The 15,082-nt window shown below is 28.5% G+C and overlaps 2 protein-coding genes across 2 annotated transcripts; both read right to left on the bottom strand.

The window, feature by feature from the left end:
• Window positions 1-72: 72 nt before the first annotated feature.
• On the bottom strand, window positions 73-4,032 carry LOC119615733 (eukaryotic translation initiation factor eIF1). The gene is made up of 3 exons (XM_037971735.1): window positions 3,658-4,032; window positions 543-700; window positions 73-474 (listed from the first exon to the last, which is right to left on the bottom strand). The coding sequence occupies exons 1-3, from the start codon at window positions 3,683-3,685 to the stop codon at window positions 328-330; spliced, it is 333 nt and encodes a 110-aa protein (XP_037827663.1). The 5' UTR covers window positions 3,686-4,032; the 3' UTR covers window positions 73-327.
• A 5,497-nt stretch (window positions 4,033-9,529) lies between these two features.
• LOC119615734 (probable protein phosphatase 2C T23F11.1) lies at window positions 9,530-10,701 on the bottom strand. Its single transcript, XM_037971736.1, has one exon. It carries the CDS (start codon window positions 10,613-10,615, stop codon window positions 10,319-10,321), a length of 297 nt encoding a protein of 98 aa, XP_037827664.1. The 5' UTR covers window positions 10,616-10,701; the 3' UTR covers window positions 9,530-10,318.
• Between the last annotated feature and the right edge of the window lie 4,381 nt (window positions 10,702-15,082).

The raw sequence follows: 15,082 nt of genomic DNA, 5'->3' as shown, positions 1-15,082 counted from the left end.
CACGTTGTTTGTTGTAATACACCTGTTGTTGTGGCTATTATATTTTATTGTAAAAAGAATTTATTTAGTTTGTTGTTGTTTTGAATCTCTTGTTATTTTGTAGTTTATTTTTTTTTACTTTTTATAAAATTAAACTAAAATACTACAAACGTCCTTATTTATTTGAGGTTGTATTTTCTTTTGCCTTTTTTTAACCTGCTGCTTCTTTATATTCTTCTTTAGTTTTTTTAATAATAAACAAATGTTACTATAAATGTTGTTGTTGTAGTTCTTATTATACGTTTTTGTTTGTTGTTGTTGTTGTCGTAGTAGTAGTAATGAGGAGGTTTAAAAACCGTGAACTTTTAATTGATCAGGCTTGGCTAAACCAGCCTTTGTCAACCATTGGCAAATGTTTTCACGTTGATCTCCCTGGAGTTGCAAAACTTCTCCGTATTCGGGATGTTCAATTACTGTGCCATTGCATGCAAATTCCTACGACAAAAAACCAGATTAATAATTATTTTTTCTTTTTTCTTTCATGTCATTGATGAAATTCTTACCTTTTTACATGATCGCACAATTTTTTTCAGGTCATACTCGGCTGATAAACCTTGTACAGTAGTTAATGTTTTGCGACCATTACGCTGCTGAATTCTTATATGCACAAGTCCGTCTTGAACATCATCATCAGCACCCTTGATTGCATCAGCAAAGGGGTCTATAAAAAAGTTAATTGTAATAGAATTATTAATTAGTAAATTAGTATAGGTATATGTATAAACAAATTAAAAATTTGTTTAGACAGTTATGCATATTTGTTAATGATTTAATTTTCTAAACATAAACACGGAAGTTTTTTTTACTATTAAGTTAATATTAACAACAAAAACAAAACTTCAAGGTTTTTCCGCATTTAGAATATTTATGACCTAAATCGTTTAAAATTAAAACAAAAATATTAAACTAAACAAAAAAATTTAATTCCAAATTGCATTATAACTTTTGTTGTAAATCTTATAAACACAACTATGACGTAAATTAGGGGGTATTTGTATTGGGAGGAGAAAGAATATGAAATTGTGTGTTTTTTAAGAGTTGCCATTATAAGATCTATAGTGTTTATACCCTACACCACTTTAGTGGGGAGGGTATATTGGATTTGTGCTGATGTTTGTAACATACAAAAATATTCGTCCTAGACCCACCTTAAAGTATACCAATCGGCTTAGAATCGTTTTCTGAGTCGATTAAGCTATGTCCGTCCGTCTTGTGCGCAAGGTACAGGTCGCAATTTTCAAGATAATTGGATGAAATTTGGCACGCACGTTTTATTTGACCTAAGGACGAAGCCTATTGAAAATGGTTAAAATCGGTCCATTATTTCACCTAGCCCCCATACAACAGAACCCCCCGAAAAGGGCTTCTGAGCTCATAATTATGTTAAATATACAGATATATCGATAAAATACGGCACAACTAAGTTTTATAGAAGTCTTGATGACCCTGCCAAATTTCATAAAGATCGGGCCCCATTTGACCCTAGCTCCCATACAAAGTCCCCTTCAGAAAATTACTTGAATGTCCCAAATTAGCTTATAAACACAAATATCGCGATGAAATTCAGCACAATAAAATATTATGTCAATATAAATATAATCACAAAATTTTATCGGGCTTGGTCCATATTTGCCCCTAGCCCCCATATAAAGCCTCTTTCGGAAAATTAGTTTTTCATCCATAAATTGCTTAAATGTATCGGAACAAGGGAATATTGAAGATAAATGCGATATTATGAAAAATAAATCACATTTAATATTCATAACTGGTGTAGGGTATCATATGGTCGGCCACGCCCGACTATAATTTCTTACTTGTTTTAATAGTGGACATTTTATAAGATCAAGTAGAAACTGTCAGATTTAGGCTTTTGCAAAATGTCAAATTTAATCAATTCCAATAAATTGGAGATGTTAACTGAAACATTTTAGAACTAGACTAAACTAGAATATAGAATAGACGATAAACTAGACTTTAGACTAGACTCTACACAAGAGTGTAGACTAAACTATAGTACAGATTATATACTGTACACTAGACTATATAGACTATAGAGTAGACTGTAGTCTAGACTTTATAGTCTGTAGACTATAGTCCAGATTATAGACTGTAGAAACACTAGACTTAGACCAGACTATGGACTACACTATATAGAAGACTATAGACTAGAATATAGAGTAGACTATAGACTAGACTAGAATACAGACGAGACTATAGTCCAGTCTATACACTACTCCATTTAGACAAGCCTTGAAGCACTACAGACTAAACTAAAGATGAGAAAAAAACCAAAATTTTTTATAAAAAAGACAAATTTCGAACATTTTCTATAAAAAGTAAAGAAAATTTGGAATATATCGATTATAATAGGAAAATCTTGATATTGGAAACTTAGGTATCAAAATTTTCGAACTTTTTGTTAGAAGGTTTACTTAATATCGCAACTATTTACTATAATAAACAATAACAAAATAATATTAAAAATTTTAAGGCAACTCTGCTCTGTTCAAACAAAAAAAAAAAAAAAAAAAGAATAAAAAGCTAAAGATAATTTCAAAAGGTAGACCACAAAAAAGAAAAGAACAGTTAAACAATTCGTACAAAAAAAAACGCAAAACAACAAAGACAAAAACGAAAAATCTCGAAAAATGAAAATAAAATAATAAAATTAACCTGAAAGTTTTTTTTTTATAATTTCTTAACAAATACATTTACAAATTGATTAAGAAAACATAAACTAAATAATGTGCACGACACACGAGTGACAGACAGACAGGCCAATTGCTGACTCATCAATTGTCGTACTTTTCCATTTGCAGCAGCTCACAAAACACAAAATAAATAAAATTAATATTTTATAAGATGAAATTATTAAAAAAATACTTTTAAACAACCTAAAACATCAGTAAATATTTTTAAAATCCCTTAAATATCTTATCAGTAAAACAATTGTGAAAATTAACACTGAGGCAAAAAATAAATATGACGCTGCAGCAGCGCAGTTGGCTTCGAACTTTGCTATTAAGATTTTAAAAAGCTTCATAACAGCCCTGGGTCTTCTCAAGGCAAATTACATGTGCCCTGTGCAGGGTTGGAAAAATTGGTACAATTGGAATATTGTCTAGTCTTAACACTATTTCATAGACTAGTGTATTAATTAGACTATAGAATAATCGATTGTCTAGTTTTCTTTGCTCTGGTCTATAGACTAGTATTTTCCCTAGCCTATAGATTAGTCTATTGTCTAGTATATCGACTAGTCTTAACTAAATGAACTTGCCTTATACCTACTGACTAAAGTCGGCTTGAAACGGTTTTGTTTGGTACAATCGGAATCAAAAATTTACACTTTTTAATGCTGTTTTTACAGCAATTTGAAAATTCCATTTGACATCCCTGGTCCTATACAAACATTCGCTGCTGCAGTGTAAAAATCAACGTCGGCAGACTCAGTCAACGCCATTTTCTACAGAGCAGCCATTTTATACAGAGTATCAACGTAATCATATCATGATTTCTAGATTTAACTTTTTATACTTTTCCCCAAAAAAAATATTAAACTTTCACAATTATTTATCACTTCTTTCGAAATATTATTTGCATATGGGGCAAACTTACCGAATGTATTTAAATTCTGGATGGACATACGATATTAAAAAAAATCACCAACAGCCAAAAAATAAAAAAGCGTGCTTGACGTGTGTATTTCCTCTTTTTTTCTGCTTTTTGTAGTCGAAAACTTTATTGTTTCTTTCTTTGTTTGCTTTCTTTTTTAGATTTCACAAAAACCCCAAAATATTTAAGGTTTTTTCTCTGTTTCTTTGTTGTTTTATTTATTTATAAATTTAATTTCTTTTCTGACTTGGAATTTATAATCTCCAGTAGAAAAAAATACTCGAGCGCGTGAAAATGTGTTTGCAACTTTTGAAGAAATTGTTAAATGAAATTGTATGATGAAAGAATAGAGAATTCCTCAAAGCCCTGAGCCGACAAACATTAACGACGGCGGCCGCTGACACTAAAAAGTATTCGCGCCGTCTTAAAATCGTAAAGTGGCAACGTTTTCAGCTATGTTTTTATTGAGCTATATGAAAAATAACCACTTTTTGGCTAGAGCCATATTTTTTCACTTATTTAATTTAATTAATTTATTATAATAAAAAAAGAGTTAAACAAAATACAATGCTACTGCTGTTTTTGCAAATTCATTTTGTATATAGTTTGCCAGCAGAAATCTGCGTCGACAAACATTATCGGAATCCGCGTATGACGACCGACGCCTATAAAATTAACAATAAGCCGTCAAAATTTTCACCGGTAATAAATAAATACCGAGTAATTTAAGTGGGATTTTGGAAAGAAATATTTAAAAAATTGGAATTACTATAAAAAAAAGGCAGTCGAATGTGGGAAAAATAATTTTCGATAACTTTTTTGCCATATTTTTAGTTAATCTCAAACACGTAGTTGTTTCATTAGACACGACACATCGTATCGTCTGAAATTTTTTCAAAAATACAGGATCAATTAAAAGTTTTTCCAAAATTTAGATTGTACTTTTGACATTTGTCTACCAATGCTGCTGGTAGTATCAAATTTAAAAATGTCTGATTTTTTTTTATAAAAAAATCTGTATTTCAATACAAGACTATTTTTTGCTGTGTATATAAATTATGTGAAAACAGAGGTCGTGGGTGGTTCCAATTGGAATCAATCACAGTAAAGTAACTTAAATAAAAAGTCTACACATTGACTTTGCAATTTATAAAAAGTCAACTTTCCCAATAGAACGTAAAATTCAAATATAGGTTTAAATATATAAATATTAAACTTTAAAAAAATTATAATAAACAAGTATTTTATTAATTTTTTTCACTTGAATTTCAGAGGTGTCCAATATTGAAATCGAGATTTTCTATTTAATAAAAATTAAAACAAAAAAACGCCTTTTTGAACTCGTGCAAAACTAATGCGAGTAAAAGAGATGGCTATACAGAGGTTAATGGGAAAAATGTAGTTAGGTTTTTCTTTAATCTCTTACAATTTGATAGTGGTGCCAGATGTGTGTAATAATATATAAAACAAATGACAAAGTTTGGCAATAAAATAAAGTGATCTTCTATTTACCTATACTTTTTTCGCGAGAGGGGTATATTAGTATGTCATTCCGTTGGTAATTTCCTCAATATAATTTTCCGAACCTATAAACTAGGGTTCTATAAATCGACTTTCGAATAATCGAACAATCGACTTTTTGTCGAAAAAAGTCGAAAAGTCGAAGTCGACTATTTTGTTCCAAAAAAGTCGATAACTCGACTATCGTTTATGAAAAGAGTCGAAAAGTCGACTTTGTAAATAAAAGTCGAAAAGTCAAAAAATCGAAAAGTCGAAAAAAATCGAAAAGTCGAAAAAAGTTGAAAAGTCGAAAAAAGTCGATAAGTCGAAAAAAGTCGAAAAGTCGAAAAAAGTCGAAAAGTCGGAAAAAGTCGAAGAGTCAAAAATTTTTAAAAAGTGGAAAAGGGGTCAAAAACTCTAAAATAGTCGGAAAAACTCGAAAAAGTAAAAAAATAGTCGAAAAAAGGTCGAAATAAATCGAAAATAGTCAAAAAGTCGTAAAAAATCAAAAAGTTGAAAAGTCGGAAAAAGTCGAAAAGTCGAAAAAAGTCGAAAAGTCGACCATTTATAAAATACTAAAAGTCGAAAAGTCGACTTTTAAATAAATGATAAAGGTCGAAAAGTCGAAAAATCAACTTTTCATAAAATGGAAAAAGTCCAAAGGTCGAAAAGTCGACTTTTAACTAAATGCAAAAAGTCGAAAAGTCGACTTTTCGTTTCAACTATAGAACCCTACTATAAACTATATACATATATATTTCGGATCTTTACAGATATTTAGGAAAAATGTTTATATAAAAAAGATATATTTTATTCTAAAAAGAGATTTTTTTTGAAAATTTTCTATAAAAAGGATACATTTTCGAAACTTTACTATGAAAAAAGCAATTTTCGAATATTGTCTATAATTTTTCGAATATTTTCTATAATACAGAGAAAATTTTAAAAATTTTGTATAAAAATGAGGAATTTTTTAACTCCTTCCCCTCAGGCCAAAATAAAACATCAATATTATTGGTTTTTTTATGTTCTGAATATTATTTTTTTTTTCTTCTAAATCTTTTAATATTTTTGTTTTTATTGGATTTTTAATCTTAAAACGTAAACTTAAATATTTATAATTATTTACGACTAAAAAAGACGCAATATTTATTATTTTAATCAATATTTTATGTTTTTGTTGTTCTTTTCTTTTTTTATATTTAAAGCTTTTTTCTATACATTTATTAAAAAAATCTTTCATTATTCAATCGTATTGAATTACGTTTATTTTATTTTTGATTAAGGGTATAAAAATATGAAAATATGCATTTAACTACGATACACGCACGCATTTTGTATTCTAGGAAGGAAAATTAGTTAAAAAATACATACATATAACACCAACTTAATGCAAGAAAGTTGTGATTTGAAATTGTTTGAGGAATTTTTATTCCGATAAACATAATTTGGAATGGATTTTTTTTTACAAAATTTTAGTTTGGGAATTTGACTTCATTCGAAATATTAGTTTCTGTTAAGAGGTCTCTATAAATTTCTTTCAATATCCTTTTTTCAATCGTGTAATTGTTTTTTCTTTGAAATTCTGTGAAATTCTTAATTATCTTGCATTAAATGAGCGTTATATGATGAGTTGTATTTATAGTTAAAATGGACTAAATCATATCAAAACAATTCTAAGTTTAGAATAAAATTGAGTTTTTGTTTTTAAGGCCAAAGATTTTATTTTTTAAAAAATAAAAAGAATTATGTTTTCAAAATATGGAGTGGACCGGTCCGCCTTAGGAAAGCAATAGAATATTTATTTTCGAAAAAATTGTATAAATGAAGAAATTTTTTTTCGAAATTTTTTTGAAAAAAATTAAATTTTTGAATTTTCAAAAAATTTCTAGAAAATAGAAAAGTATTCTAAAATTTTTCAAAAAAAAAAAAAAACATTTACAAAATTTTATAAAATAAAAAGAAAATTTTCAAAAAATTTTTTAGGAAAAAGGAGACATTTTCGAAAAAATTAAAAAAAAAATAAAGAAATTTCGAAAATTTTTAATAAAAAGAAGAAATTTCGAAAATTTCTTATAAAAAAAGAGCAATTTTCATTTTTTTTTAAAGGATAAATTTCGATTTTGGATTTTTTTTTAATTTTAAATTTCGAACAAATTTATAAAAGACAATTTCTATAAAAAAGACAAAATTTCGAAAATTTTCTACAAAAAACAGAACATTTTTGAAAATTTGCTATAAAAAAGACAATTTTCGAAAAATTTCTATAAAAAAAGTCAAATTTTCGAAAATTTTATATAAAAATAGAGTTTTTGGAAAATTTTCTATTAAAATAGAGTTTTTCGAAAATATTCTATTAAAATAGAGATTTTCGTAAATTTTCTATAAAAATAGAGAAATTTCAAAAAAGTTTCTATAGAAATTGTCTATAAAAATAGATATTTTCGAAAATTTCCTATAAAATAGAGATTTTCGAAAATTTTCTATAAAAATAGAGAAATTTCGAAAATTGTCTATAAAAATAGAGAAATTTCGAAAATTGTCTATAAAAATAGAGAAATTTCGAAAATTTTCTATAAAAATAGAGAAATTTCGAAAATTTTGTGTAAAAATAGAGAAATTTCGAAAATTGTGTGTAAAAATAGAGAAATTTCGAAAATTGTGTGTAAAAATTTCGAAAATTTTCTATAAAAATAGAGACATTTCGAAAATTGTCTATAAAAATAGAGAAATTACGAAAAATAGAGAAATTTCGAAAATTTTCTATAAAAATAGAGAATTTCGAAAATTTTCTATAAAAATAGAGAATTTCGAAAATTTTCTATAAAAATAGAGAAATTTCGAAAATTTTCTATAAAAATAGAGAAATTTCGAAAATTTTCTATAAAAATAGAGAAATTTCGAAAATTTTCTATAAAAATAGAGAAATTTCGAAAATTTTCTATAAAAATAGAGAAATTTCGAAAATTTTCTATAAAAATAGAGAAATTTCGAAAATTTTCTATAAAAATAGAGAAATTTCGAAAATTTTCTATAAAAATTGAAAATTTTCGAAAATTTCTGTAAAAATAGAAAAATTTTGAAAAATTTCTATAAAAATAGAAAATTTCGAAAATTTTCTATAAAAATAGAGAAATTTCGAAAACTTTCTATAAAAATAGAGAAATTTCGAAAATTTTCTATAAAAATAGAGAAATTTCGAAAATTTTCTATAAAAATCGAGAATTTCGAAAATTTTCTATAAAAATAGAGAAATTTCGAAAATTTTCTATAAAAATAGAGAAATTTCGAAAATTTTCTATAAAAATCGAGAATTTCGAAATTTTCTATAAAATTAGAGATTTTCGAAAATTTTGTATAGAAATAGAGATTTTCGAAAATTTTGTATAGAAATAGAGATTTTCGAAAATTTTGTATAGAAATAGAGATTTTCGAAAATTTTCTATAAAAATAGAGATTTTCGAAAATTTTCTATAAAAATAGAGATTTTCGAAAATTTTCCATAAAAATAGAGATTTTCGAAAATTTTCTATAAAAATAGAGATTTTCGAAAATTTTCTATAAAAATAGAGATTTTCGAAAATTTTCTATAAAAATAGAGATTTTCGAAAATTTCATAAAAATAGAGATTTTCGAAAATTTCCTATAAAAATAGAGTTTTTCGAAAATTTCTTATAAAAATAGAGTTTTTCGAAAATTTCCTATAAAAATAGAGATTTTCGAAAATTTCCTATAAAAATAGAGATTTTCGAAAATTTTCTATAGAAATAGAGATTTTCGAAAATTTTCTGTAGAAATAGAGATTTTCGAAAATTTTCTATAGAAATAGAGATTTTCGAAAATTTTCTATAGAAATAGAGATTTTCGAAAATTTTCTATAGAAATAGAGATTTTCCAAAATTTTCTATAGAAATAGAGATTTTCCAAAATTTTCTATAGAAATAGAGATTTTCCAAAATTTTCTATAGAAACTTTTTATAAAAATAGAGAAATTTCGAAAATTTTCTATAAAAATAGAGAAATTTCGTAAATTTTCTTTAAAAATAGAGATTTTTGAAAATTTTTTATAAAAATAGAGAAATTTCAAAATTTTCTATAAAAATAGAGATTTTCGAAAATTTTCTACAAAAATAGAGATTTTTGAAAATTTTCTATAAAAATCGAGATTTTCGAAAATTTTCTATAAAAATATAGAATTTTCTTTGAAAACAGAAAATTTTCTATAATATTCTCTTTAAAAACAGAAATTTTTAAACATAAAATTTAAAAATTCTTTTATAAAAAAAGACATTTTTGTAAATGTTATATAAAAAAGACGGTCCAGACAGATGCTTAACATATATTTCCAAAATTTAATTTAAAAAAATCAAAAAAATTATACAAATCATCATTCAAATTTTTTGTTTTATTTTATCTAAATAATAATTTAATTTAGTTTAAAAGGAATTTTTATATTTGAAAATTTATTATAAAAAGAAAAAAGAATAATATTTTCAGTTTTGATTTGGTTGTTTTTTAGAAAAACTCTCACACAAACTTACACAAAGGATTTTACTTTTGGTTTTTTTTTTCTTTTATAAATGACAATGTTAAATAAAATTAACAATTTCTAACAAAATTTTGTAAAACTTAAACATTAATAAAATATATAGAAGTAGCTTTTTCTTGTTATTAAATTTTCTACTAATTTCAATAATTAAGACCAAAACCGTTTTCAATTGAAGGCTAAAACAAATATAAAAATACATACAAAGGTTTGCAAATATAAAGGAACACACCAGAGTTATGTTAAGTAACAAGTATTATTAATGTTTTTTCATTTGTTTTTTAGTTTTAGTTTGCAAAAGAAAAGTTTTATAATATTTTAAAAAAAGGACTATAAGAATAACACTACCAGGAGGTATATATAAAATATAAACAGGAAAAAAAAGTAATTTATTTAAAAATTAAAATGACAAAAAATGTGGAAAAAAATCGACATCTTAAAAAAGAAGATATTTTGGATTTTTTTTGTTCATTTCTTGTTTCATCTTTTCTTTTTGTTAAATAGCAAAACTTCACTTGAATGTTTTCTTCTTATTTTTTTGTTTGTTTAGATAAAAGTGAGTACTGCTGCTGTTGTAGTGCTACTAGACTGTTGAAGCTGATATTGCTGTTGCTGCTGTTATTTTAGATCTATTTCCTCTTCTTCTGGTGACGATGTTGTCGATGTCTGTGTAGCCGGCAATGAAGTATTTGTATTCGCAGACACTGTTGAGGTGGCACATCTCTGCACTAAATCCGCATAGGGTTTATTGTGTAGAAAACATACTAAGACGACGGTCATATTATCACCACCCAAACCACCCATTTGACAATCGGGAGCCAGACAATGAGTCATTAGTTCTTCGCATATTTCCTCGGGATACATACCCTGACCAATGCGTGATCGACAGAAATCGATAACCTCTTTATTGCTCATAACATCCCAAATGCCATCGCAGGCTAATACCAAAAATTCCCAATCCTCATTGATTTTGCGTGTTTCTACGTCGGGGTAAGCTGTAAATATTAAAAGCAAATTACAAAAGAATTAATATATTGTTATGTAAGAAATACAATTTATTATAAATATATTTTTAAACAAAAAGAATCCAGGAAATATTCTGTTTAATATTTTATTTTTGTATATTTTATAGATACAGTACCATATTGTATAATTAAGATCAAGAAATTTTCATAACTTTTTCTAAAATAGAAACAGTTTTGAAAATGTTCCATAAGCAGATTTTTTTTTTTTTTCATTTAAAAAATAGAGACATTTGTAAAAAGAGAAATATTTTGAAAATTTTTCTATTTTCTTCAGTTCTAGTCAGTTTTAGTACAGTTCTATTTTAGTTTTAGGTCAGTTCTAATTCAGTTCTAGTTCAGTTCTAGTTTAGTTCTAGTTCAGTTCTAGTTCAGTTCTAGTTCAGTTCTAGTTCAGTTCTAGTTCAGTTCTAGATCAGTTCTAGTTCAGTTCTAGTTCAGTTCTAGTTCAGTTCTAGTTCAGTTCTAGTTAGTTCTAGTTCAGTTCTAGTTCAGTTCTAGTTCAGCTCTAGTTCAGTTCTCTAGTTCAATTCTAGTTTCAGTTCTAGTTCAGTTCTAGTTCAGTTCTAGTTCAGTTCTAGTTCAGTTCTAGTTCAGTTTAGTTCAGTTCTAGTTCAGTTCTAGGTCAGTTCTAGTTCAGTTCTAGTTTCAGTTTCAGTTCTAGTTCAGTTCTAGTTCAGTTCTAGTTCAAGTTCTAGTTCATTTCTAGAGTTCAGTTCTAGTTCAGTTTAGTTCAGTTTCTAGTTCAGTTATAGTTCCAGTTCTAGTTCCGTTCAGTTCAGTTCTAGTTAGTTCTAGTTCAGTTTAGTTCAGTTTCTAGTTAAGTTCTAGTCAGTTCTAGTTCAGTTCTGTGAACAGTTCAGTTAGTTATCGTTCAGTTCTATTCATTTCTAGTTCAGTTTCTAGTTCTTTCAGTTCAGTTCTCGTTCAGTTCTAGTTCAGTTCTAGTCAGTTAGTTCAGTTCTAGTAGTTCCAGTTTAGTTCAGTTCTAGTTCAGTTCTAGTTCAGTTCTAGTTCAGTTCTAGTTCAGTCTAGTTCGTTCTCGTTCAGTTTAGTCAGTTCTAGTTCAGTTCTAGTTCAGTTCTAGTTCAGTTTAGTTCAGTTCTAGTTAAGTTCTAGTTCAGTTCTAGTCAGTTCTAGTTCAGTTCTAGGTCAGTTCTAGTTCAGTTCTAGTTCAGTTCTAGTTCAGTTCTAGTTCCGTTCTAGTTCAGTTCTAGTTCAGTTCTAGTTCAGTTCTAGTTCAGTTCTAGTTCAGTTCTAGTTCAGTTCTAGTTCAGTTCTAGTTCAGTTCTAGTTCAGTTCTAGTTCAGTTCTAGTTCAGTTCTAGTTCAGTCTAGTTCAGTTCTAGTTCAGTTCTAGTTCAGTTCTAGTTCAGTTCTAAGTTCAGTTCTAGTTCAGTTCTAGTTCAGTTCTAGTTCAGTTCTAGTTCAGTTCTAGTTCAGTTCTAGTTCAGTTCTAGTTCAGTTCTAGTTCAGTTCTAGTTCTAGTCAGCTAGTTCAGTTCAGTTCAGTTCATTCTAGTTCAGTTTCTAGTTCAGTTATCTAGTTCAGTTCTAGTTCAGTTCTAGTTCAGTTCTAGTTCAGTTCTAGTTCAGTTCTAGTTCAGTTCTAGTTCAGTTCTAGTTCAGTTCTAGTTCAGTCTAGTTCAGTCTAGTAGTTCAGTTCTAGTTCAGTTCTAGTTCAGGTTCTAGTTCAAGTTCTAGTTCCAGTTCTAGTTTCAGTTCTATGTTCAGTTCTAGTTCAGTTCTAGTTCAGTTCTAGTTCAGTTCTAGTTCAGTTCTAGTTCAGTTCTAGTTCATTCTAGTTCATTCTAGTTCAGTTCTAGTTCAGTTCTAGTTCAGTTCTAGTTCAGTTCTAGTTCAGTTCTAGTTCAGTTCTAGTTCAGTTCTAGTTCAGTTCTAGTTCAGTTCTAGTTCAGTTCTAGTTCAGTTCTAGTTCAGTTCTAGTTCAGTTCTAGTTCAGTTCTAGTTCAGTTCTAGTTCAGTTCTAGTTCAGTTCTAGTTCAGTTCTAGTTTAGTTCTATTTCAGTTCTAGTTCAATTCTGGTTCAGTTTTAGTTCAGTTCTAGTTCAGTTCTAGTTCAGTTCTAGTTCAGTTCTAGTTCAGTTCTAGTTCAGTTCTAGTTCAGTTCTAGTTCAGTTCTAGTTCAGTTCTAGTTCAGTTCTAGTTCAGTTCTAGTTCAGTTCTAGTTCAGTTCTAGTTCTAGTCCAGTTCTAGTTCAGCTCTAGTTCAATTCTAGTTCAATTCTTGTTCAGTTCTAGTTCAGTTCTAGTTCAGTTCTAGTTCAGTTCTAGTTCAGTTCTAGTTCAGTTCTAGTTCAGTTCTAGTTCAGTTCTAGTTCAGTTCTAGTTCAGTTCTAGTTCAGTTCTAGTTCAGTTCTAGTTCAGTTCTAGTTCAGTTCTAGTTTCAGTTCTAGTTCAGTTCTAGTTCAGTTCTAGTTCAGTTCTAGTTCAGTTCTAGTTCAGTTCTAGTTCAGTTCTAGTTCAGTTCTAGTTCAGTTCTAGTTCAGTTCTAGTTCAGTTCTAGTTCAGGTTCTAGTTCAGTTCTAGTTCAGTTCTAGTTCAGTTCTAGTTCAGTTTTCTAGTCAGTTCTAGTTCAGTTCTAGTTCAAGTTCTAGTTCAGTTCTAGTTCAGTTCTAGTTCAGTTCTAGTTCAGTTCTAGTTCAGTTCTAGTTCAGTTTCTAGTTTCAGTTCTAGTTCAGTTCTATTCAGTTCTAGTTCTAGTTCAGTTCTAGTTCAGTTCTAGTTCAGTTTCTAGTTCTTCTAGTTCAGTTCTAGTTCAGTTCTAGTTCAGTTCTAGTTCAGTTCTAGTTCAGTTCTAGTTCAGTTCTAGTTCAGTTCTAGTTCAGTTCTAGTTCAGTTCTAGTTCAGTTTAGTTCAGTTCTAGTTCAGTTCTAGTTCAGTTCTAGTTCAGTTCTAGTTCAGTTCTAGTTCAGTTCTAGTTCAGTTCTAGTTCAGTTCTAGTTCAGTTCTAGTTCAGTTCTAGTTCAGTTCTAGTTCAGTTCTAGTTCAGTTCTAGTTCAGTTCTAGTTCAGTTCTAGTTCAGTTCTAGTTCAGTTCTAGTTCAGTTCTAGTTCAGTTCTAGTTCAGTTCTAGTTCAGTTCTAGTTCAGTTCTAGTTCAGTTCTAGTTCAGTTCTAGTTCAGTTCTAGTTCAGTTCTAGTTCAGTTCTAGTTCAGTTCTAGTTCAGTTCTAGTTCAGTTCTAGTTCAGTTCTAGTTCAGTTCTAGTTCAGTTCTAGTTCAGTTCTAGTTCAGTTCTAGTTCAGTTCTAGTTCAGTTCTAGTTCAGTTTAGTTCAGTTCTAGTTCAGTTCTAGTTCAGTTCTAGTTCAGTTCTAGTTCAGTTCTAGTTCAGTTCTAGTTCTAGTCCAGTTCTAGTTCAGTTCTAGTTCAGTTCTAGTTCTAGTCCAGTTCTAGTTCAGTTCTAGTTCAGTTCTAGTTCAGTTCTAGTTCAGTTCTAGTTCAGTTCTAGTTCAGTTCTAGTTCAGTTCTAGTTCAGTTCTAGTTCAGTTCTAGTTCAGTTCTAGTTCAGTTCTAGTTCAGTTCTAGTTCAGTTCTAGTTCAGTTCTAATTCAGTTCTAGTTCAGTTCTAGTTCAGTTCTAGTTCAGTTCTAGTTCTGTTCTAGTTCAGTTCTAGTTCAGTTCTAGTTCAGTTCTAGTTCAGTTCGTTCAGTTCTAGTTCAGTTCTAGTAGTTCTAGTTCAGTTCTAGTTCAGTTCTAGTTCAGTTCTAGTTCAGTTCTAGTTCAGTTCTAGTTCAGTTCTAGTTCAGTTCTAGTTCTCTAGTTCAGTTCTAGTTCAGTTCTAGTTCAGTTCTAGTTCAGTTCTAGTTCAGTTCTAGTTCAGTTCTAGTTCAGTTCTAGTCAGTTCTAGTTCAGTTCTAGTTCAGTTCTAGTTCAGTTCTAGTTCAGTTCTAGTTCAGTTCTAGTTCAGTTCTAGTTCAGTTCTAGTTCAGTTCTAGTTCAGTTCTAGTTCAGTTCTAGTTCAGTTCTAGTTCAGTTCTAGTTCAGTTCTAGTTCAGTTCTAGTTCAGTTCTAGTTCAGTTCTAGTTCAGTTCTAGTTCAGTTCTAGTTCAGTTCTAGTTCAGTTCTAGTTCAGTTCTAGTTCAGTTCTAGTTCAGTTCTAGTTCAGTTCTAGTTCAGTTCTAGTTCAGTTCTAGTTCAGTTCTAGTTCAGTTCTAGTTCAGTTCTAGTTCAGTTCTAGTTCAGTTCTAGTTCAGTTCTAGTTCAGTTCTAGTTCAGTTCTAGTTCAGTTCTAGTTCTGTTCTAGTTCAGTTCTAGTTCAGTTCTAGTTCAGTTCTAGTTCAGTTCTAGTTCAGTTCTAGTTCAGTTCTAGTTCAGTTCTAGTTCAGTTCTAGTTCAGTTCTA

Source organism: Lucilia sericata, unplaced genomic scaffold (genome assembly GCF_015586225.1).
Source record: "Lucilia sericata isolate MDLA Ls3-8-SP2 unplaced genomic scaffold, ASM1558622v1 Contig007457F_arrow, whole genome shotgun sequence".
In the NCBI taxonomy this organism is placed as follows: Eukaryota; Metazoa; Arthropoda; class Insecta; order Diptera; family Calliphoridae; genus Lucilia; species Lucilia sericata.
This window is presented reverse-complemented; position numbering and strand designations above follow the sequence as displayed.

Coding starts and splice junctions, on each gene's coding strand:
- LOC119615733 (XM_037971735.1), bottom strand. CDS start 3,685: ATGTCCATCCAGAATTTAAATACATTCG. Junction 701..3,657: donor CCAGAATTTAAATACATTCG/GTAAGTTTGCCC, acceptor ACTTTTTTATAG/ACCCCTTTGCTGATGCAATC. Junction 475..542: donor TTGTGCGATCATGTAAAAAG/GTAAGAATTTCA, acceptor TTTTTGTCGTAG/GAATTTGCATGCAATGGCAC.
- LOC119615734 (XM_037971736.1), bottom strand. CDS start 10,615: ATGAGCAATAAAGAGGTTATCGATTTCTGTCGATCACGCATTGGTCAG.